The sequence below is a fragment of the Stigmatopora argus genome, chromosome 16, assembly GCF_051989625.1.
Source record: "Stigmatopora argus isolate UIUO_Sarg chromosome 16, RoL_Sarg_1.0, whole genome shotgun sequence".
NCBI lineage: Eukaryota > Metazoa > Chordata > Actinopteri > Syngnathiformes > Syngnathidae > Stigmatopora > Stigmatopora argus.
The window spans coordinates 7033771-7056507 of record NC_135402.1 but is presented as its reverse complement, the minus strand read 5'-3'; the positions used below and the strand labels follow the sequence as shown (position 1 = coordinate 7056507).

Here is a 22737-nt window from a genome sequence, read left to right as displayed (position 1 = left end):
TCGTTTTATAATTAATTTGAGTGGGGAACCAGAAGAGTTAGTACATTTAGTGGGCAGGTATTGAAAGAGACGCGGGTTGGCACTCGACTGTTTGCGGGAGGAGGAGGCGTATCCAGTCGGCGTGTGCTTCGGGGCTCAGATCCGACTGCGAGATGGAGAACGTACCGGCTAACCTTGCCTGATCTTTGCCTTTCATCGACCCACGAAGCAAGAAATCACCCCCGTGTAGAGGAGACGATGTGTGGGAACATCTGGGCGCGGCACACTTCTTCCCCGGACGAGAAGCTTTCACTCGGCCGAACCGCTTTTGTATTTCCTCGCTGAATATAGTGTGGACATTTTGGATTTTTTTTTCGTTCTCCTTCCTCCGATGTGAAAACAATCACGATTTTTTTTGTTTTCTTTTGTGTTTAGTTTTTTTAAGCCCACCTGGATTCTTTTTAAGTACACTTCGAGTGTGACTAAGAACTTTAAGACGGCATCGCTGTCGATATGTGTCCACTCGGGCAATTAAGAGTCGCTGTTTAATGTGGTGGGGGTTGCCGTTAGCTGTGTTAGCTCGAAACCGATCCAAGTGCTTCGAGCGATGTTGATTTTTATCGCCGACTGAATGCTGATCGTTCGTCGTCACGTCGGAGTTTAAAGTTTCTGGACATCGCGACTGGACGCCAGCAAGACATCAAGGTGGGTGTTTGTTTTTTCTCTTGTTGTCGAGTCTGTTTGCCGGGGGAATGGTGGCCTCCGTACGACATGCTAACGATGCTAACCGTTCTCGCTGGTTCGGTCGAGCAGTAATCGACTTGATGTTTATTTAATCGAGCGCGATGGAATTGATTTTCTTTTAAGTTTAAAGTGGTTCAGCGGTTGGCGAATTTGGGTTTAAATCGTGGGATTTTGGTGCATTGGATGGTACACATTTGTTTATTTTTTGGGGAACTATCTCTGTATTGAATGTCCAACTTGTAAGTTTGCACCGATTCGAGGAAATATGTGAGAAACACACTTGGGTTTGCGTTATATATGCGTTATAATGAATGTATTTGTGTTTCATTGCCAGTCTGGACCAACTATAAACATGCCCAGCTGTTGCTTGTTTTGTTTTGGGGCCACCTTCATCCGATTCGCCGTTTTTTTTTTTTAAATTCTAATTGTGGTTGCATTTTTTTCCTCGTCTTTTTCTTATGATCCATATTATATTTTGTTCTTCGTTTTTATTTTTATTCGTCTACTCTAATATTTCTTGTTGTTTTCTATTTCTGCTCAGTTGTTGCTCCTATATTTTTTACATCCAATTGTTCTTATCCTTGCTATTTTTTCATGCCTTCTAATTTTTCATGTTATACTTATTCTGCTTGATCGTCTAATTTTAGATAGTTTTAATTCTTTATGATGGATCAGTCGATTTTTCCATCTAAAGCTTTGTACTTTTCCAATTATTATTTTTCTCCTTTGCTCTAGTTTTCCCTCTCATTCATCTACACATTAATGGATATCTTTTCTGAATGGAACACAAATCAGATTAGCTGGTGTCATTTAATCCTTTTAAGATCAGTAGAGAATGCATAACTAATCTGCAGCGTCCGTGTTTGGGAATGTGCAGGAAAACTGATTTGGAAGACTTTCTGATTTAAGATCCACTTGATGGGTTCTGTTCTTGTTGTTGTGACAGTCTGAATTCCGCTACTTGCACATCTCTCTTCCTTCCACATTAACACAGGCTGGCATCCGAACCCGGGATCCAAAAACTTGACCCGGTCGAATTAACCCCTATCCAAAGAGAGCGGACACGTTTTGCCTTTATGCCGAAGAGAAGAAGCTCATCTTGAACAAGGCATTCGTTAAAATGATGATATTGATGTCCTAGTTCTAACCATGTGACATCACGTTTTTCAAATGTATGCCTCTGATTAACAACAAAAGCATTGTCTGACCATCACAGTGTACAAGCGGTTGGCACGTGTCTACAAAGCAAAAAGGATCCAAGTTACAAATGGCTATTTTTATTTAGCTGAAGGGATTCATTACAAATTAATTACATAAAACATTTATAACACGATACTGTGGTTATATTGAGAGGTCATTCCCAAGTGGGACTGCAAGAATCAAGTGTCTGGGACATGTGCCAACGCTGTGGTTTTTTTTTGTCATAAACCAGGCTTGGGGAAAAACAAAATACATCATAAGGGTGTCACATAATCGTGATATCCCCCCCAAAAAACAAGTAACAGTGACTGCAATCTTTGACTGTTACAGGATATATTGAAAAAGGTTATAACGTTTCCTCTTTTGTGTTTGGTTTGGTGACTTGGCTAATTAAGTGTGCGGTCTAAGACATCCAGAATTATTGGCTTGTGAAATTCTGGGGAAACCCCAGAAAACTCTGGCCCGCAGTTGCACTGAAGACAAAGGAGTAATCGAATAATTTATAGTCCCGTAATATTATCATAATCTAGTGGATAAAATATATGTAGGGTGTAGCCTGAAGTCAGCTGGGTTAGTCTCCAGCAACCCTTACGACAGGGGTAGGGAACCTATGGCTCGGGAGCCGCATGTGGCTCTTTCGATGGGTGCATCTGGCTCTTCGCTAACCTGTGAGCTAAAATATGGAACCCGCTGGTGACAGAACTGAGATACTATGTCCAGTGCTGCTTTTTGCATTAGACTGCTAGAATGCGTCTCATTGATTACCAACTGCATAAGAATGTTGCCAAAAGTATTCTTTTTTTTTTCCACTTTAAAAGTGGTGAAATTACTAAAATAAGACACCCATTTACATGTATTTTGACTTTTAAATTCGGAGTATGGCTCTCAAGGAATAACAATAGAAAATATGAATTGTTTATGGCACTCTTCGTCAAAAAGGTTCCCGACCCCTGCCTTACGAGGATGCGCGGTACGAAAGATGAATGAATGAATAATTTCCACATTATCGCAGACAGTTTTTTATAATCTTCCTCACATCTATGAGAATATTTCAATGCAACACTTCTGTAAATACATTTAACACTATTATTGCAACATTCTTGTAAACAAATGAGTCTTAAGTCATTCTTTGCCATTGACATTGAAAGACAATAACATCTAGGGCCATCAATAGAATAGATACTATTTTAGTGGAACAGTTAAATATTTCTGAAACTATATCAGTTCTTGGCAGGATCATACCGATAACCAGTTGAGCTGCAAAGTTTCACAATAAATCATTGATTCAATATATTGTCACAGCCCTAGTGAATAGCTCATGGTTAATAAACTTCATCTGCTTGTGTCAGGACACCGTGTTTTGTCCTCACATAGAGCATATCAGTAAATGCGGATATGAATGATTGTTTCACATATTGCGCGTCTGCTGTCAGTACAAACGGAATGATCAGCAGATGATCACCATTGAATAAGTCATCCATCTGTGCTCTCACTCATCCTGTGACCCAGATAGAACACCACTCTTTATTCTCCCTTAAAAAAAATCTCACCCAAGCAAGGTGAAAGTGTTACTTTGGCTGTGCGACAACTTTGTTATGACCTACAAGTGAACCCATACACACACATCTTAAAAATGTGCAAGTATTTTTGCATTTGCCATGACAGGCAGCAAAAAAGGAAGTGGAGCAGAAGATGCGGCTGTAGCTGACTAGGGTGATGTGACGGAGAATGTTTTTCGCTCGCCGGCGTCTTTTGTCTTGGCCAAAGCCTGGCACTGTGGCGCCATTGTGCTGCTAGTGGCCTCTTGTTTGCTAGATAGCTGAGACGCCACCACCATGTTTCCGCTAGACAAACAGAGATGTCATTTGGGGCTGTGTTTTCGCAACCACGCGTTCAAGAAATATGGCTATCGCATGATGAGAAAAATCACGCTTTGGCGTGTGTGATTTTAGGTCACGGTTAGGAAGAGGACAGAAAACAAGACATTTTCTTTTAAGAGTTTTAAATGGACACAAAAACTGCTGCATAGGGCATCGAGTAGTTTAGGTGTATAAAAAGGTTGGTGCTCTTTAATATTCACAGTAAACTGTCGTCTTTGTTACTAATTGGTTGGATTGATGTTAAGGGAACACATACTTTAATGTTCATCCACAACTACATATTGAGACTTCTAACATCAAAAAACGTCATGGTTTTCGCTTCATCCCATAATTCAAAAGCATCACCATTAGCTTCATCGCGCCCTCATAATGTTCTCTAATTGTGAATGTGAACATCTCGTTGCCGCCGTGCTCTAAGCAAAAATCAGATGGCATCGAGTCTCGATCACCAATGACCCAAATGAGGCGCTATTCACATTGACCTACTGCCTTAAGCACAATGCTTCCCTTCAAGTCCGATGGTATATGTATTTTTTTGTGGATCAGACATTTTCGTAGGGTATGAAATATTTTAATTACATATGATAACTTTGTTTCAAAGATTATGAAAAAAATTAAAAAATAACAAATATATCTTTGTCGTTCTTGTTTTACGTTAACCCTCATATCTGAGTTGGCAACTGTTAAAATGCTGTCAAATTGCCATTGGCAAGCGAATGCTAAAAACTTTTTAAGGTAAATATTGAGCTTTCGGTGTCATGAAGCAGTTTTGTTTTAATTCTCACGCAAATAAGTGACAGCGTCCAAGTTGATAGGAAGTGCCTCACCTTGTTGCGCCCGAAGCCACCACATATGAGTCACCTGCTTAAAGCAGCTTTCACGTTACCTGCCCTTTACTTTTGACTCATAACATTCACAGGATTCCACCTTCAATATATCCTCCAAAAAATTCAAGTTTCCAAATAATTATTTGACAAAAACTAAACAACTTTTTAACAAAAACACAATTTCCACCACTCTCCATTCATTTCCAATGGCTCGTGTAATATTTCTGCTTCAAATAGGACCCATTCCTTTTTTTGTCATTTACACGTTATTCAAACTTCTTCAACAAACCAAAGGGTCTTTTTTCCAACCTTCTAAAATGTTTATCCCTCCCTTGTTTTGTTTTTAATTTTAATAATCCGTGACAGCCGGGCTTATTGCTGTGGTTAAGCGAGCCGTCCTGTACAAATGAATCCCAGAGGCTCGTACTTAACGAGAGCTCATATTTAATTAACAACTCCTATGTATGTATATATATATATATACTATATATATATTTATATATAGTTGTGGTGTCCTTGTTTCTAAAATGACACCAATAGTGTAGAAGAGGGTTTTTTTGGAATTAATGGTCTCATCATACATAATTTTTTATTCTTAAAGAAAATATGAATAGCACAATGATTGTTTTCATGTGTTCTACCAGTGCTTTTCTGTGGCAGCAGTGTAGCAGACAGGACCTGAAATGCCTTGACATGATGCAATGGTCTAGGTAAACACACAAACCTGCTCAACCTGTCGCTGCCATTGTTTGCTCAACGCAAGCGCAAAGATGAGCAGAGGAGAGGTATTGCTAAATAGTTCATCTAAGCGTCTCTTGTTAGACTAATCTGTGTTGAGAGAAAGAAAGAAATAGTCCCATGCTGTTGTTGCTGTTGCAGTCGACGTCGGCCGTCATGTAGGGAGGAAGTGGTTTCATAATCTTTTGGGTTTGCTTACATGCATGACTTTTTTTTTTCATTTTAATATGAAGTGTTTGTAACCTTTAAATGCTCATGTACAAATACTGTCACAAGAGAGTGCAGTGGGTTCAAGCTGATCCTCATGTTTGTTGTTGCGACTTGAGCACAATGATCTAGTTGAGGTTTCGCCACAAGAAGCCACTCTAACTCACTCAGCACTTTGTTTTTGATTCCACCATTTTTTAAATTTGCAGTACCAGTACATTCCATTTTATATAAAGATACTTTAGATTGCCTTGGTAATTTCACCCTGCAACCCTGAGAAGGAATTGAAAATGGATGGGTAAAACAATGCATTCTTCTCTGTCTGTCTTGGTAAAACAGAAAAATAGTAAAAACTGAACAAAATCTCCTTTTAAAAAAGAAAAAGAAAAAAAAGGACTGTGCCTAATCTTGGAAGAAAAGCCTTTCCTCCATCCTCTGGCTGAAACGTGCCTAAACTTAATACATTAGAATTATTCATTAGTGACATTTTGATCTCCAATTCCAAGTTGAGAATAAAATAGACAATGGTAAATGGGCTTTATGATGCACGTCCTCACACGTGAAGGTTATATTTACACATGGAGGCTTCACGTGTAATTATCTGTGTGTTCAGATGCCACTTTGTCTTGTCCACAGATCAAATTACTCGCCTTCATTTCAAGCCAAACAGTGAAAAAACAATCAGGCTTTTTGTTTTGCAGCGTCATGTGGGGCTGCTGAGGGGCATAGCATGAAACTGGAACTTCAGGTTCTAGTGTATTAAACCCTTACACAGAAACTAGCAGCTTTTCACTTCCAGTTCCACTCAGCCGTGCAGTCGCTATTATGTTTGCATGTGAAGCTAAAAATAAGAAACTGAGGAGTAATTTCATTTGTTACCAGCATTACCTGGCTTGCATGGGAAAGCTATTTTCTCCCATTATAAATGATGTGCAGTAATTTGCGTGTCTTTCTTGCTAGATCTTTCTGTGAGTATCTGCTCATGGGGTCTGTTGTCGTCAATGGGACTAATAACTAATATAATTATTTAAATTTAATGAATAACTGTAGGGCACAGGTAAACTGGCTCCACATCTGGGGGGTATGATCGCTACTCTGGCATGATATGATTGACAGCAGACATCAGACGGAAGCTTCTTCGGTGTTTGTTGGCATTTCGTATTGAGCGGAGTACGTGTCATCGCCGGCCAGCAACTTGCGTTATTAATGGCGAGCAGTACTGGATGTGACAATGTGATTAGCGCGGGGTCGCCCTTGCGTCCTCAAAGCAGCTTTTCATCCAGATTGTTATGGCTTTCCCAGGATTGCCTGCTACAACTGAAACATATTTTGGCAGAGATTACAGACAGTACCAGACGGGAAATAAACGCTGACAGACGGCCTTGCCTTGGTTGCCATGATGCAACAGGAACAAAGATTGAGCAGCCCAGCTGACATTTTCAACGTCGACACGAAAGTGCCTTCAATTGTTAATTCATAAAATGGTAAAAATTGTATCAAAATGAACCAAAAATGCTTTTTGGTTGGTTAATAAGAATACAGCATGCTATTTTGTCATGTACAGGAGTCAAATACAATTTTTGATATGACAACAAATAGCAATATAAGACGAGTAGAGCAAGTTAAAGCACAAATTCACGTCTTGCCTACAAATCAAGTACTAGTTCAAAGAATTTATAGAATGTAAAAATAATGAGGCATTACACTTTGAATTTGGGTCACTGCATTTTGCTCCAACTCTGCTCTGAACACCAAACCACATTCGAGTTCACTTTTCCGGGTCTGACTTCTAACATTCCTGATTTCTTTCTGGGATGCGGCAATGGTTACCATGGGAACAGCCTTGACCCGGGAGGCACCCTGACCAGAAAAATGAAGCGGGAATGTCGTTTTCATTCAATGCCACTGAGAGGAAGCCACGAGGCTCACTGCCAGGCCTCGGGGCTCATAGCCAGGACCGCAGCGCTCACATGGCCCCCATTCACAATCTTAGCACGTGCACATATAAGTAGGCCGACGGAGCCAATTTTCTGAAATATCAAAAAACGTATTAAATGTGCCGACCAGTCTAGTCAGTCTTCCTACATATCGTACATGCAGTCATGCGCTAAGGCATAATTATTGTTTTAATTCTGAAAGCAAACTATGCACTATCACTCTTGCTCTGTCAAAAACAGACACAAAAAATAAGTGCTGATTTGGCCAGGTTTTTCTGAAAAGCAAGAAAGTGATATGGATTTTAAAATGACAATGCTGTTAAAAAAAGAATTGCTTTGGTAAATATTTCTTGATGCTTGGGTAAGCCATTTACATTTTGTTCCATCACAGATATGTAAAGAATTTTGTAAATATTCAACATGTTCAATATTTAAGCTTGTCGCCTCTGGCCCATTTCAGACCGTTTCTGGGACAAATCCACTCTCAACACACCTTAGAGCAAATAATAATCTTGGGGGATAATCATATGAAACAGTCTGTCATTGTCAACCCAATATTTTATAAATAGATGTGGGAAAAGACTTCGACACACTTGATAATGGAGGTTGATTCCTGGGTGGATGCTTTTAGAAATGACTACTTCATAGAAATGACTACTTCATTGATTGTGATTTATTTCAAACTCTTTTCAACTATTTACTATTTCCACTTGATTTCCCATGGCTTGCCGATTACTAGTTATTAATCTACCACAATTACCGGAAAATTTTCAATCACTGCTTTGGATCTCAGAATACGTGACGTTTTGTAAATCATGATTGTATTGACAAGCGTACGTTACAACATTACCACTCTATTTTTGTGGTAAGCCACATCTTTAATGAAAGTATTTTCAAGTTCACAGTAGTTCTCAGACTGTATTACATGCCTTTTTCTCACTAGCTTCATAACCTTTCAATTCCCACTCACACTTGCTGTCTAATGAGCAATGAATAACATCTCAAAATTTACTGACACGTCAACATTGTCAACATGTTTTTCGGATTCTTCTAATTGAAATTATGGAGTGTGTGCGGCAACATTCTCTACGTGCTTTAGGCAATAAAGCAACTCTTGTTGGACTACATTCTGTGTGAAACCAGGGACTTGACCCTACTGTCAAACCTGTATTATAGTCAACAGTGCGCACTGTATTAGTGTCAAAAACTGACTCGGCTTTTATACACCTTTAAGGTGACAGAAGTTCTCAAGAACCAAGATAGGCAAGTCAAGTCATGCATAAAATACAGGCCATCATTCAGGCTTTCTAGATTTCTCTTTGTTTTGGGGATCTGACCTCGAACTATCACGCGAGTGAGGTTTGCCATAGAAAAGCTGACCTCTATTATCTCTTTCTAATCTCTTGTTCCATCCCATAGTGCCTGAAGATGTCAAAGCGCAGCTTCTTCGTTCGCCTGGTGCCGTGCCGCTGCTTGCGGGGCGAGGAGGAGGCAGTGACGTCACTGGACTACTCCCACTGTAGCCTGGAGACGGTGCCCAAGGAGATCTTCAGCTTTGAGAAGACGCTGCAGGAGCTTTTTCTTGATGCCAACCAGATTGAAGAGCTGCCTAAAGTGAGCTAGGCTTACTTTTATTTTGACTTTTCCTTTAAGCTCCAGTCACTAAATTCTTATTTCTGCCACCAGCAACTATTCAACTGCCAGCTGCTCCAGCGACTGAGCATGCCCGACAATGATGTGACAGTATTGCCGCCGGGCATTGCAAACCTCATCAACCTCAGGGAGCTCGACATCAGTAAAAACAGTAAGTTCAGGATCTTCAGACATCCTCCTGTTAAATGGTTGCTACATGTATGCAACCTGGGGGTCATCCTGGACTCCAAAAATAAAAAATAAAAAAAATAAAACACAATTCAAGTTTAAAAAAAAGACCTATTGTGTTAATATATATTAAATACACCCTTTCTACACCAATATTGGAAATTATTACAAACTTAAGTCAGAAACTGTAAAAATGTAGAAGGACATTTCTCAAATTGGGAAAAAATAACAAAAATATATTTGAATATTTCTTAATCACGTTAGCTGGTTCGCATCAATAATTTTCTGTAGCCACGGTGTCGTTCTACAGTAAGTAAATTAGAGTTGTGCTGTGGCCAGAATGATGGCTAAAGGTTTTCTATGTTCTGCAAAGGTATCCAGGAGTTTCCTGAGAATATAAAAAACTGCAAAGTGCTCACTATTGTGGAGGCCAGCGTCAATCCCATCTCAAAGTATGTATGAGAAATGCTAACCACGTTCGTCGGCTCATGTGAGTAATCATCTTTATGCTTTATTATTTTCAGGCTCCCTGATGGCTTCACCCAACTTATCAGTCTAACCCAGCTCTACCTGAATGACGCCTTCCTGGAGTTCCTACCAGCCAGTTTCGGCAGGTCTGTTTGTTTGCAAAGAAAATTCAAAACCTTTATTTAATAATGGAGTAGAAGTGTATTCAAAGATTAAGCATAGACACATAAGAACCATCTTAAGCAACCAATTCTATTAATATTTAATGTAATTAAACTTCTACTGTACCTTGCCAAATTCAGCTGTGTAACATGCAAACGTGTTTTGATGACGCACGATTACTCAAAAATTCCAGTGAGTATTTGTATGATAACAATGATGACATTTGCATTGTTGTGGCTGCAGGCTGACTAAGCTACAGATTCTGGAGTTGAGAGAGAACCAGTTGAAGATGTTGCCAAAGTAAGTCAGAGAACCTCCTCCTCTTTTCTTCTCTTCCCCACACTACTCAATCCCAACACATTACATAAGCTCACCTCACTTCTCTTTCTTGCCGGCTTGCTGTGACAGGTTTTGTAATATTTTTGCTGTTACAGCACGTTGTGGGTTGTTCCTCCGTCAGAGAACATTTGAGATGGCTCCTGTTTCGCTTAGAGTACCTCAGGAGTTTGTGAAAATTCGACACTTAAAGGGTGGGAAAGTTGCAGCTTTCCCTGCCTTCCCTATTACATCCACTCTAGCTTGTTTACGTGACAAACGCCAGAGCCGTTGAAGGCCGACTGACCTTACAAAGAGAGGCAACGGCCATCATGAAGGTCGCCCCGGGCAACACGCAGGCATCTGGGAAGACGTCAACAAATGTTTCCGTGGACAAAGAAAGCTTTTTTAGGTCCTAGCTCTCACACAGCAGGATCGGCACTTTTTAGGAGTCACAGTTATAGGGAGTCATTCTAGAAAATTCTACACGGCTCATTGTACAGACAGAACAACTACATCGCTGTCCAATGCACCGCTAGGGATGTGAGGATATACCGATATAGTTACACGGAACAATACTTTGTATTACAGTGGGTTATTTAAATGCTCTCACCAAGAATCAATATATTGTTTTAAAAATATATCAATTTTATAAAGGTTTTACTCCCAACATTTTAGTTAAATCTTTGATGCTAGATGCCTAATTCTTTTTGACTGAGAGTGAGCAAATGAATGAACATTCATTCATTGAAACAGACCAGCTATTTTCTTGTCATAGAGGTTAGAGTCTGAAAATGAGCCAGCTCATGTTGTCCTTTTTTTAGTGGGAGTTAAACTCGTTTTTGCTTTCTGGATGATTACGAATTAGGGAAACACTTCTTCTGATGATCAAAATGTTACACCACAGTCAAAGACATTAAAAAGCCACCTTTACTGTACTTAATAGAATCTTCATAATATTTGTGGAGTGGACATGAACATCGGAACAAAACCGTCTTATATTTTACAGCCAGCACTCTAATTTGCCGTGAAGTGGACTTAAAAGGTTTTTAGCGACGGCAACCGGCCTCTCTTACATTGTCGTTTTATGAGGAGCCCTGAGATCTAAACAGAACTGTCTGCGGGGTTCTGCTTTTTGTCTACACCAGAGTTAGGAAAAATAACACAAACTGACATGTTTCAAGGACCTGGCCTCCATTGCTTTTAATGCCTGCTGACAGATCCATCAGACTTTATTTCTACACCCCGGCACATTTTATGACCCTAAAAAACTTGTGTGTGCGTGTGTCCACAGGAGCATGCAGAAGCTCACACAGCTGGAAAGGTTGGACCTGGGCAGCAACGAGTTCACTGAAGTGGTGAGTGTCCTTGAGGCCTCAAGAGGGCTGATACCACAGCTCCCCTTGGCACGCAAATCCTTACTCACGCTCATATTTTAACCTCCTTTCCCGCCGTGCCATCTACAGCCTGAGGTACTGGAGCAGCTGACGGGACTCAAGGAGCTCTGGATGGACGGCAACCGGATGACATTCTTGCCAGGGGTACGAAAAATTACAAGTCCTGCTTAAAAGGACAGAAAGCTTGTTATTGTTGCAGTAATTTTGAATGACAAGTATCCATAGTGGTGTCTTACTTTGCTGTGAACAAGGTCTGTGAAAAGTTTTTTTTTCTTTTTTGCATATAGTTTGTTCGTCACGTACCGTAATTCATGCTGCTTAACTTTGACATGTGCTTGATCTTTATCAATTTGTTTTTTGGCCTGGAATGCAAACAACGCACAAACATTTGTCTGGATCTGCTTGTTTAGGCTGGTTTGTCTGTACTTGTCATCAGATGCTAGGCACGCTCAAGCAGCTTCTCTACCTGGATGTATCCAAAAACAACCTGGAGATGGTGGACGAGCAGATTTGCGGCTGCGAAAATCTGCAGGACCTGCTGCTCTCCAATAACGCCCTCACACAGTTGCCCGGCTCCATTGGTAATGCGTCGCGAGCACCCTAAAACTTTTGCCTGCAAAATTATTGCTATTGATTTTAAGATTTTTTCCACTCACTTCCTTTTAAAATAGTATTTATTTCCCAATTGAAAAAGCAATGGGGATTTATTGGGGATTTATATCGCTTTTTGGTGGAACCAAACATTTTGGGCTGTCTACGTTCATGTGAATCAAATAAAAGAAAGAGGACAAGATTCATTTATATATTTGACTTTATATATATATATATATATATATATATATATATATATATATATATATATATATATATATGTATGTGTGTATATATATATATATATATATATATATATATATATATATATACGTATATATATATATACGTATATATATATATATATATATATATATATATGTGTATATATATATATATATATATATATATATACGTATATATATATATACGTATATATATATATATATATATATATATATATATACGTATATATATATATATACGTATATATATATATATATATATATATATATATACGTATATATATATATATATATGTATGTGTATATATATATATATATATATATACGTATATTATAAAATACGAGGGAAGGTTTGCATTGAAAATCATCCCCACAACAACAAGACATTTAGGAAAATGTCTGTTTAAAACAATTTGTTTGTGTATAGTTCCTCATCCTGCAGTTGAAACATTAGCACTAGTGAGGATTTATTTGCAGTAAAATGAGAGTATTGATGACAGTCTTCCGTAATTCAATACAGTGCCATGATGGAAGTTTCCCGTCGCTAAGCACCCGCAGTTGTTGTTGTGATACACTCAGGCTCTTAATTTATCTCTATTTGGTTCTCAGGCTCGCTAAAGAAACTGACGGCTCTGAAGGTGGATGAGAACCAATTGATGGAGCTTCCCGACTCCATTGGAGGGTGAGGATCATCCTCCTGCTTCCTACCTAATCCTTTACTTTCCTCCAAACAAGCAATTATCTCCTGCATTAAGAGTGCCTCTGGCACAGATTACAAACTGACCGTTGATGGTAATCCCGTGCGGGGATTGAAGTCTGCATGGAATTGTTGTTAGTGCGGACACATGCTGTTGTTGGATTTAGAATAAACCACCCCGCCCCCAGACCCCTCAGTCAGGCTTTTCAAGAGGTGTACAATGTTAGCGGTCAGATGAGTAGATTACCGACCCCAGCTACGTCGAGAACAGTCCGGTCTGAATTGGATGGTTAAACCAACACAGTTTTGCGCCTGTACCTTTCACTGGACAGAGTTGTTGTTGGTTGGAAACGGTCAAATGAAAAAGAAATGTTGATTCGTATACTCCCTTCACTCTGCAGCCCCAATTAGCAATAAGAGTTTACATTGGCATCACAGCCTCAGGTTCCACCTGCCTTTCACATGGAAGCAAACAAAGCATTATGTTACTTCTATTGCATGCACCTTTCAAACACAACATGGAATCCAACTTTCAGCTAATTGGATGACAAAAGTATCTTTCTTTTTTGGGGTCAGGAGGAGTGTGTTAAATTTCACACTACTGTTCCAAATTCCCATTTCAGGTATCTTTTTAAATGCATTAGAAAATGTGTAGGTGAATGTTTCAAATGGAAACAAACTTTTTTAGTTTAAACAATAAGACTACATTCGTAAACATGATCTTGTCCCTCCATTTTTCACATCCTGAAGTGTCTTATATTTGTCCTATACATCAGTCTGACCTCTCTGGATGAGCTCGACTGCAGCTTCAACGAGATCGAAGTCTTGCCCCCGTCCATTGGCCAGTGTGTGGCCATGCGTACCTTCGCAGCCGATCACAACTTCCTCAGCCAGCTTCCTTCTGAGGTGACCGCACATCTGCACCCCCTTTGCTCGTCTTAGCGTGTGCTCATCAAAACATCTGTGTCTTTTAAACGGCAGATGGGAAACTGGAAGAATGCCACAGTGCTGTTCCTCCATTCCAACAAGCTGGAGTTGTTGCCAGAAGAAATGGGTGACATGCACAAACTGAAGGTCATCAATTTAAGCAACAACAAGTGAGTGCAGCTCTAAACATTAGTGTGTTTGTGGGTGTGTGTTGACACACAGGTAACCAATCCCCTGTAAGTGGAGCCCCCTAATTATTGCGTTAAAGATACCTTGATTTTGCCGTAATCATCTGTAAATAGAGAGGCATTTTGTCATTACATAACCTTAAGAATTTGTGTTCGTTTGCATTTTTTCCATGTGGAAGATTAAGGACTCGTAACAAATCTTTTTAGTGCCAAATATTGGCCAATCATTAGAATTTTTTTTTTTTTAATAAATGTAAGCAATTGTTGTTATTGTTAAGAATAGGTATAGTACATGGTTTGTCTAAAAGGAACTTTTTCTCAAGTGGAAGCACTTTTTTTCCCACATTATCTAAAAGTGGAAGTTGATGAAATGAAGTGAATACCAGAAGGGGGAAGAAAAAAAGCTTTGTGTTTTTTCTTCTTCTGTTTTTCCCCTAGAAAGTTTTACACGTGACTGATAACTGATAAGTGTTTCTTTTCCTTTTACAGCTATTCAATTGTGTGATTTTTTTTTTTTAATTTTTTTTTTGTGTTTTTTTGTTCCTGTTCAGGTTGAGGAATCTCCCCTATAGTTTCACTAAGCTTAGCCAAATGACAGCTATGTGGCTGTCTGAAAATCAGGTGACGACCCCGACATCATTAAAGCATTCGTTTTTTTATGAATAAATAAATCTTTTTGCGACTTCTGTGATTAATTCTGTTTCCCGCTTACTCTCTCCCAGTCCAAACCCCTCATCCCGCTACAAAAGGAAGAAGACCCCGAGACTCAGAAAACCGTATTGACCAACTACATGTTCCCGCAGCAGACTAGAACCGAAGATTGTGAGTGTATAGCCTTTGTTTGACCCGCTTGCATGTTTAATAGGTGCTACCTGAGACATAGGTGGACTCATGTTACGCAATGTGACCTCCCCTTTGGAGTAACTCTAAGGCAGGGCCGCTCACACTTCTTTGCTCCAAGATATACTTTTCAATGAACCAACCAACGGGCTTTGTGCTGAAACTAGAAGCTCCTGATTGGAATCCACTGATTGCACTTTTAACATACCACATTTGTGGAAAGGTATCACACGTGACTTACTGCAGGGCTGTTCCATTTTTTTTGCTCCAAGATCTACTTTTCAAGGAGTTAACCTTACTATGGACATCCCAAATTTATAAGAACCTAGCTAAGGAAATTGACACAGGGGCAGGATCAAAATGTTACTGTCGTGTGAGCTACCATTAGTGCCCTACATGACTTATGATGGATTGTTAAATCAAACCAAGTAACCTGCAAGTTAATGTTGTCAGTTCAATGTATTGTATCCAATCAATTCAAATCCAAAAAGAATGATAATGTCCCTTGGTCACCACTACAATCTTTACAGTCTCTCTGAAAAGCAGTTGCTGTGCTTCAATGCATTGACAGACACTATATTTAAATGTTCTGTTCCTGCAAGCGCTAAATATTTTTTAGCACCCAGTTAGTTGATAAAAGAATGTGGTCTTTTTAAAAATGACTGATTTTCAGAGCAAACCTTGTTCATCTATCTAATTTAATGGTGGCCAGTGAGTTGATACAAGTTAAAACGTCCATTGATTTCATCAGGCAAAGTTAATTTAAGATCTCATTGATTTGAACTATGGACACTAAATGGCCAATCGATTGATCTCGTAATCTACCCCTGTATTATTACTTGAATGATGATCAGTTTTTATCCCTCACCCCCTGCCTATTTCTTCAGATGTTCCTAACTCCGACTCAGAAAGCTTCAATCCGGCTTTGTGGGAGGAACAGCGTAAACACCGAGCTCAGGTGGCCTTCGAGTGCGACGAGGACAAAGACGAGAGGGAAACACCCCCGAGGGTACGAGATATCCTTCCTCAAACACCCACCCTCATTGTCGTCCTGTCTCCTAAACATTTAGAATAACTGTCTTCTCACTTCAGGAGGGCAACCTGAAACGCTATCCCACGCCGTATCCCGACGAACTCAAGAACATGGTGAAAACAGCCCAGTCAGTAGCACACCGGCTCAAGGAAGACGAGTCAAGCGAGGCTTCGGGTAGAGGCCGCAAACCCTCCACGGAGAGGAACCAGATTGGCGTGCAGGACGTGGGAGTCAAGGTAAAAAAATCACAAAATATTTGGTTCATAACTTTGCATTCGGTGATTGGGTTCGTATTCCAGCAAATTCATGTTTCCATAAATGTCCCTCTTAACATTTTCTCTGTGTGTTCAGGTGATCGAAACCCCCCTCCCTAATGGCCTGGCGTTAGACTTGGAGGCGAACGCTTGCAACACCACCTTCACTGTCCCAAATATCCCAGAAGCAATATCAAGGGACACAGAGTCTGAGTCTTTTAGCTCCCAACAGGTACCGCTCATATCATCCGAGAACGCTACCATGAATCACGAAGACACGCTTGAGGTACGTGTAAAGTCAGAACAATGTCGAGCACACAGAATATCCAATGGTTTTCCAAAGAGGACTCCAGATGAATGAACAAATGGAAGGTCGAGGAGTGGCATTTTGTCTCGTGTTTATGAGCAGTAACAATTGTTGCAGGGGTTTTATTTTATTATTTAAATATGTGCTAGGGCCATAAAAATCGTCCAATAGGTTGTAAGTGGCACTCAAACTGGATTTTTAGAAAGCTCTATCTTCAAGTTGACAGCAATTCTTTTCGGTCCAGGACTCAGATTTGTCTGATGAAGAGGAAGAGATGAAGATTGCCGAGATGAGGCCGCCTCTCATTGAGATTTCCATCAACCAACCCAAAGTCGTGACACTGAGTAAGGACAAAAAAGGTACATTACTTGTCAACATTTAAATGCCTTCTTAAAATAACCGCGCAAGTCATTTTGTGTGATGTTGTGCGATTTCAAACTTGCAGACGACAGCAAGGATGCCGACTCGTTGCTGGATGACACAGTGGCCAACAGCAACCAGAACAACAGCAACTGCTCATCGCCATCACGAATGTCGGATTCTGTGTCGCTGACCACTGACAGCAGTCAAGAGAACTCCTTGTGCACCCCCGAAAGAGAGGCCAAGATGCCCTTCCTGCCCAAGAGCAGGTCTGTTCTCGTGAGATCCTCACAGTAGTCTGCTTTGAAATTCTGACCTTATCTTTATTCCAGGCACGAGGATGAGAATATGAATCCCTCCAAAAATGTCGCCGGGCTGCTGCACAACGGCAACGGCTCGGAATCATCCCTCCAAGCGCTGTTGAGGGCCCAGCAGGGCGCCACTGAGCCAGTGGGTGACTATGACCTGTCCGCGGAAGCCAGGTTGGCCTTTATTGAAAAGGGACTAAACAAGGGCTTGAGATATGGCTATACCAAGTGGGACACGTTCAACATGAACGTGGCGGATCTGGCAACAGACAACATGGTGGAGCCTCAGAACGGTTCTGCGGGCCGGGAAGAAGTGGACTCCAAGAGAGGTTTTGATAACCGCCATTTCCAGAACGGCAACCAGCAGGCCAGAGACGGGTCCTCGGCGGACGGCGAAATATCTCGTAGCTCAGAGGAACTATCTCCTGAGAGAAGGTGTCACCCTCCTCAGGTGAGCAAGTCTCAGAGCATCAACAACATAGAAACGGGCGGCATGAAGCTGTTCTCGTTGGATGCCGACACCATGGCAGAGAGCCGAATGGTGGGTGGCGGGGGCCAGGCTCCAGCGACCACGGCTCAGGGCCAGAGTATCGTGAGAAGCAAGTCGGCCTCCTTGCTCAACGAGCAAAACCTCCAAGTCTACTCTAGCCTGGATCCGCTGTCTTCTTCCAAACTTCCCACCAGCACCAGCAGGTACCCAGTGCCCCCTAGCGGGGCCACGGGTGCCTCACCACCTCAATATAACGTCCAGTACTCAAGCAAAGAGGGCATGTGGGCCCAGAGGACACCAATGCCTCCTGAAAACCAAGGCTACCTCCCCCCCGCCGCCCATTCGCTCGCCAACACCAACTACTCCAATCGCAACCAAGCACCTCCATACCCACTGCTGCCCCACCAAAGGGGGGTTGCCGTGGGACCTAAACCTCCAGCGGAAACGTGGGCCAAGGAGAGGCTCCACTCTACCAGCAGCCAGTGTAGTGTGGGAACTCTCCAGCGGCAAAGCAGCACCAGCTCCGCCGCTTCGGCAGGCGAGACTCGCCGCATGCAGCTGCCCGAGGGTGACTACATGACCTACCGGGACATTCACACCCTTGCCAGGGGCCCGCTTGCCATGAGCCAGGCAGCGCAGCGGCCCATTTCTAATCGCACATACAGCATCGACATCGCTGCTCCGGCCAGGGTGTCCGGCGCCCGGCCGCAACCTCACGAGCTCTCAGAGAGGACCATGTCAGTCAGCGACTTCCACTATCTGCATGGCAGCCCAAGCAAAAGGCCCAACGTCAGGGTGAAGTCTGAACACTCCCTCCTTGACGGGCCCGGCCTAGCGTTGGGGGCACCGGGAAGGGTGCCGACCGACTGGAGGGACCAGGTGATGAGGCACATCGAAGCTAAGAAGATGGAGAAGGTAAAATAATAAATTGTGTTGAAACTTTTTTAAAATCTAATTCAACTCTATGTACTCCCACTAAGAATCTCTTCCTGTTACTTTTCAAGTTATTTTTTTTAGATTATTCAGGGAATTGCATCTCTGTGAAAAAAAAACATTTCTTAAGCCATGCATCAAGACTTTGCTCATGTTGCATGTTTTTGTGCTTATGTGTCATGGGTGCGTTGCATGGCCGTCGCTGACATTATGGGCCGATGCCGTTATTCAGAACGCGCTGTCCCGCTCCTTTAATTCCCATAATGCACCTCTCGGCTGCACGCCGCACCTCTCCTGCTACTACGGCAGCTGTAGGGACGTGTTCAGGCCCTACGCCGCCTTCAGCGTGAGTACCGCCCGGAACCGCAACGCTGCCAGTCTTATCTGCATCTCCTCCCCCCCGCTTTATCCGCAAGCATCTGACACTTGTACAAGTGACAGTATGTTTGCCACCTGTGCACACTCCTGGCGCATTCCCCACAGGCCCCACACTTTACATTTTGCAGCGTGTTAGTTGTTTTCACATGACTTAACTTTAGTCAGACTTTTGAGTAGTCCCTAATTGTAGGACTTGGAGCATGCTTGGCTAAAACTTACAAAAACACTTAACTTAATTTACACTTGAATTAAATGAAATGGTAAGTCTGGCAGGTTTAAACCTGCATTTTCATTTTGATTTGATCGATATTTAAAGGTCATTGTCCTACTATTTGACGAGTCTTTGGCAAAACAGCTATATGCCCTAGGAAGCTGTCATTCATGTTCAGATCATTATATGTAGTGGCTCATGGCATCATGGTCTCATCTTCTTGTGACTTCATCATGATTGTTTTTCAACTTCCTCTGCTGCTTGCTTGGTCCTCCACTTGTCCGTTTGTGTTTTGACCTGAGAAGTGACTTTGAATGCATGTGGAAGGTAAGTGGTTTCGAGACTAGTTAGTGTATAGACATAGTATTATGTATCATGGTATTCAAATAAAATAGCATTCCCACTTGAACTTAGAATCTTTGTACCCTGGTCCTGTCCCTGGATCTTAAAGTTCTTGTCAGATAGAACCAACCTGGCAGATATCTTCCGGAATCGCAAAGATTTTTAAACCTCAAAAGTTGCTGGACCTCACAGGTCAATTGGGGTGAAATTGATGGGACCTTAGGGTTCTCAGGCCTTAAGATCCTAGACACCAAAGATTGGCAGAAGTACAAATTTAGGACAGGATACTTTAAACTGATGCTGAGGTACAGGTAAACAACAAATGTAATGTCCATATGAAATTCCTATGGTGGAAATGCACTTAGATGTAGTAAACATAATATATGCAGTGTGCTGCTCACCTTGTAGACAGAAACCCCTCGAATAAAGTAGCGTCTCACTAATCAACTTAGTATTGTTTGCAATTATTGTGTTAAATTGCTAACTGTTATATCATTTTTGTTTCTCTCAGGACGATGTGTTTGGGCCCCCGGTGCAGCCCAGTTACACCATGGACTCTCGCAGAAAAGTAGGTGAACCTTCCATGCACCTCCATTGAAGTAGATGCTATTCTAGCCCTTCCTCCATATTATGACCACAGTGTCCCACAATGACAATGTGTCTTTTGTGTGCCAGGTGCCTCTGAACGGTCAGGTGGTTTCATCACCTCGTCCTCACGTGAATCAAACGTCCATGGTCCGCCACCCCTCCAGAGAGCAGTTGATAGATTACTTGATTCTCAAAGTCTCCCATCAGGCTCAGGGGCCTCAGCGCTCACCACATGAGGTCAGTTTAGCCGTCTCAGCAGGCCGCCTGTTCAATCCAAATTAATGTTCAGGCAACGTAACAATGTATGTCACCCTTTTCAGATGCATGTTAAGGTGGAGAAAAATCCAGAACTGGGTTTCAGTATATCAGGCGGAGTTGGAGGTCGTGGGAACCCTTTCCGTCCAGATGACAATGTACGTAAAGTTTAGACATTTTTTTTCTTCAAATAGTAGAATTACCATTATTATTATGGATCTGATGCTTTCAGGGGATCTTTGTGACAAGGGTCCAGCCTGAGGGTCCAGCATCCCAAATTCTACAGCCCGGTGATAAAATTATCCAAGTATGTTCCCTAAGCAGTACACAGACACATTTTAGATAGATATGCATTAAGTGTTGAGTACAAAATAGAATGTTGACAATGTTTATGTTACTGTGTATTTGTTTGCTGTATAGTAAAATATTTATTAATAATTTTTGGGCATTGCAAAATGTGAAGTTAAGATTTTTTTTTTACTAATTTTGGTGATTGTTTGAATTGTTTTTATTAAAATGTGAAAGGACTCTAATGATAAAAAAATTGCAGGACAATAAGGTTTGGCCTTATTTAACTTTAATTAATGGAGAGTCTCCACTAATATTTAATCGTTGTATTTGTGTTGCCAGGCAAATGGCTACAGCTTTGTGAACATCGACCATGGGAATGCCGTCTCCCTTCTAAAGACCTTCCCCAGCACTGTGGATATGACAATCGTGAGAGACGTGCAAGCGTAAATGGGAGTGGCAGGGAGCGGGATAGTTATTTTTGTATAAGAGCGTGGGGGGAAATGCCACTTGAATGTAAGCATGTTGACGTGGTGGTCAAGCGGACTGTCACTGTGTTTTCTAAAAAAACATTTTTATAAAAGAGCAGCCTTCTGTCTGTGACCACTAGGGAGCAGGACAGCCCTTTATTTTTTGCTTTTTAAATTGTTTTTATTTTTTATTTTTTGGGGAGAGGATGGACGTTGCAAAGGCAATGAATGGATCAGTAAGACAGCATTGGAGAGTGGACGTGAAGGTGACACGTTCGGCCTCAAACTTATTTCCACAACGCGGCCAAATTTTCCACAATGTGACCAAAGCAAGGATGGTGGGAGGAAAAGTCTGAAAAAGAACGGGTCTACATTTAATCTTTTTCTTTTCATTCAGCTTCATTTGGGACAGCATTACTCTTTGGCCTTTTTTTACCCATTTCTGTCGATCCAACTCATGCGTGGAGGAAAGCAAGTGCCATAAAAAGACCTTGAACTGTTTCAACAAGCAATATTCACAATTTGCAGCAATAAAGCCTTTTTTTCCCCACTTTACTTTTTTTTAACATTTTAGTATCACCACCAATGATTTTATATATGGACAAGAGTTTTGTAATTAAATAGCACATGAAATCTATATATTATATGTATACAATAGTGTGAAAAGAGTGTTTTGTGTAAATGTGTCATTATGTATCAATTAGTCATTTGAGTTTGATCTAGTTGATGTGGCGGCAAATGACAAAAACGATGGGTGTATGTCGCATTTTGTGTTTGATATTGTTACGTTATTTGTGTCAAACTGTCTTTTTGTAGACAATCTTGGGAAATGTTTGGTTGTCATCAATGTGGATCTTGTCGGGATGCTCACGTCTTATTTATTTTTTAGCAGGCAAAACCTGTTTTATTTTTTAGATCTTACTAATCAAAAAGTGTAAATATACACACTTTCCAATTGTAAAACCAGCAATAACAACTTTTAATGCAGAGAGGGCACCTATGATCACATGTAGCTAGTGTATTTCTAATAATGTCTTGACCACAGACGCGCATCCACACGACATTCCAGATTTTGTAAATAATGAACCGATTCTGGTGTAAAAACCTGTGGAAAATAAACCAATGTTCTTTCACATTGCACCTTCTTTCTTTTTTATATTTATGTATAAATTTGAGGTGAATGTTTTGAGTGCTGCCAGAACCCCAGTGGAATTTGATTGGACGCCTATTGCTGTTAATGGCAGTGAAATAATCACTAAATTACTGTCCATCACTGTCAAAGGCAGTGTATTAGTTATTAATTTTTTTTTGCTTTTATTCTTTAACCTATTTTATAGCTATGCCATAAGTGGAAATC

General features: G+C 41.1%; 1 protein-coding gene across 2 annotated transcripts; it reads left to right on the top strand.

The window, feature by feature from the left end:
- Positions 1 to 68: 68 nt before the first annotated feature.
- erbin (erbb2 interacting protein) lies at positions 69 to 22518 on the top strand. Of its 2 annotated transcripts, XM_077622686.1 has the most exons (26): positions 69 to 684; positions 8932 to 9126; positions 9199 to 9316; positions 9707 to 9785; positions 9858 to 9947; positions 10207 to 10263; positions 11573 to 11636; positions 11745 to 11819; positions 12112 to 12256; positions 13121 to 13193; positions 13985 to 14114; positions 14190 to 14305; positions 14875 to 14944; positions 15046 to 15145; positions 16051 to 16172; positions 16256 to 16432; positions 16548 to 16736; positions 17002 to 17116; positions 17203 to 17386; positions 17450 to 18830; positions 19081 to 19194; positions 20291 to 20347; positions 20455 to 20604; positions 20688 to 20780; positions 20855 to 20929; positions 21253 to 22518. In XM_077622686.1, exons 2-26 carry the CDS (start codon positions 8941 to 8943, stop codon positions 21358 to 21360), a joined length of 4068 nt encoding a protein of 1355 aa, XP_077478812.1. In that variant the 5' UTR covers positions 69 to 684; positions 8932 to 8940; the 3' UTR covers positions 21361 to 22518. The 2 variants fall into 2 exon arrangements, with proteins under 2 accessions (XP_077478812.1, XP_077478813.1); XM_077622687.1 differs by lacking the exon at positions 19081 to 19194.
- Positions 22519 to 22737: the final 219 nt, after the last annotated feature.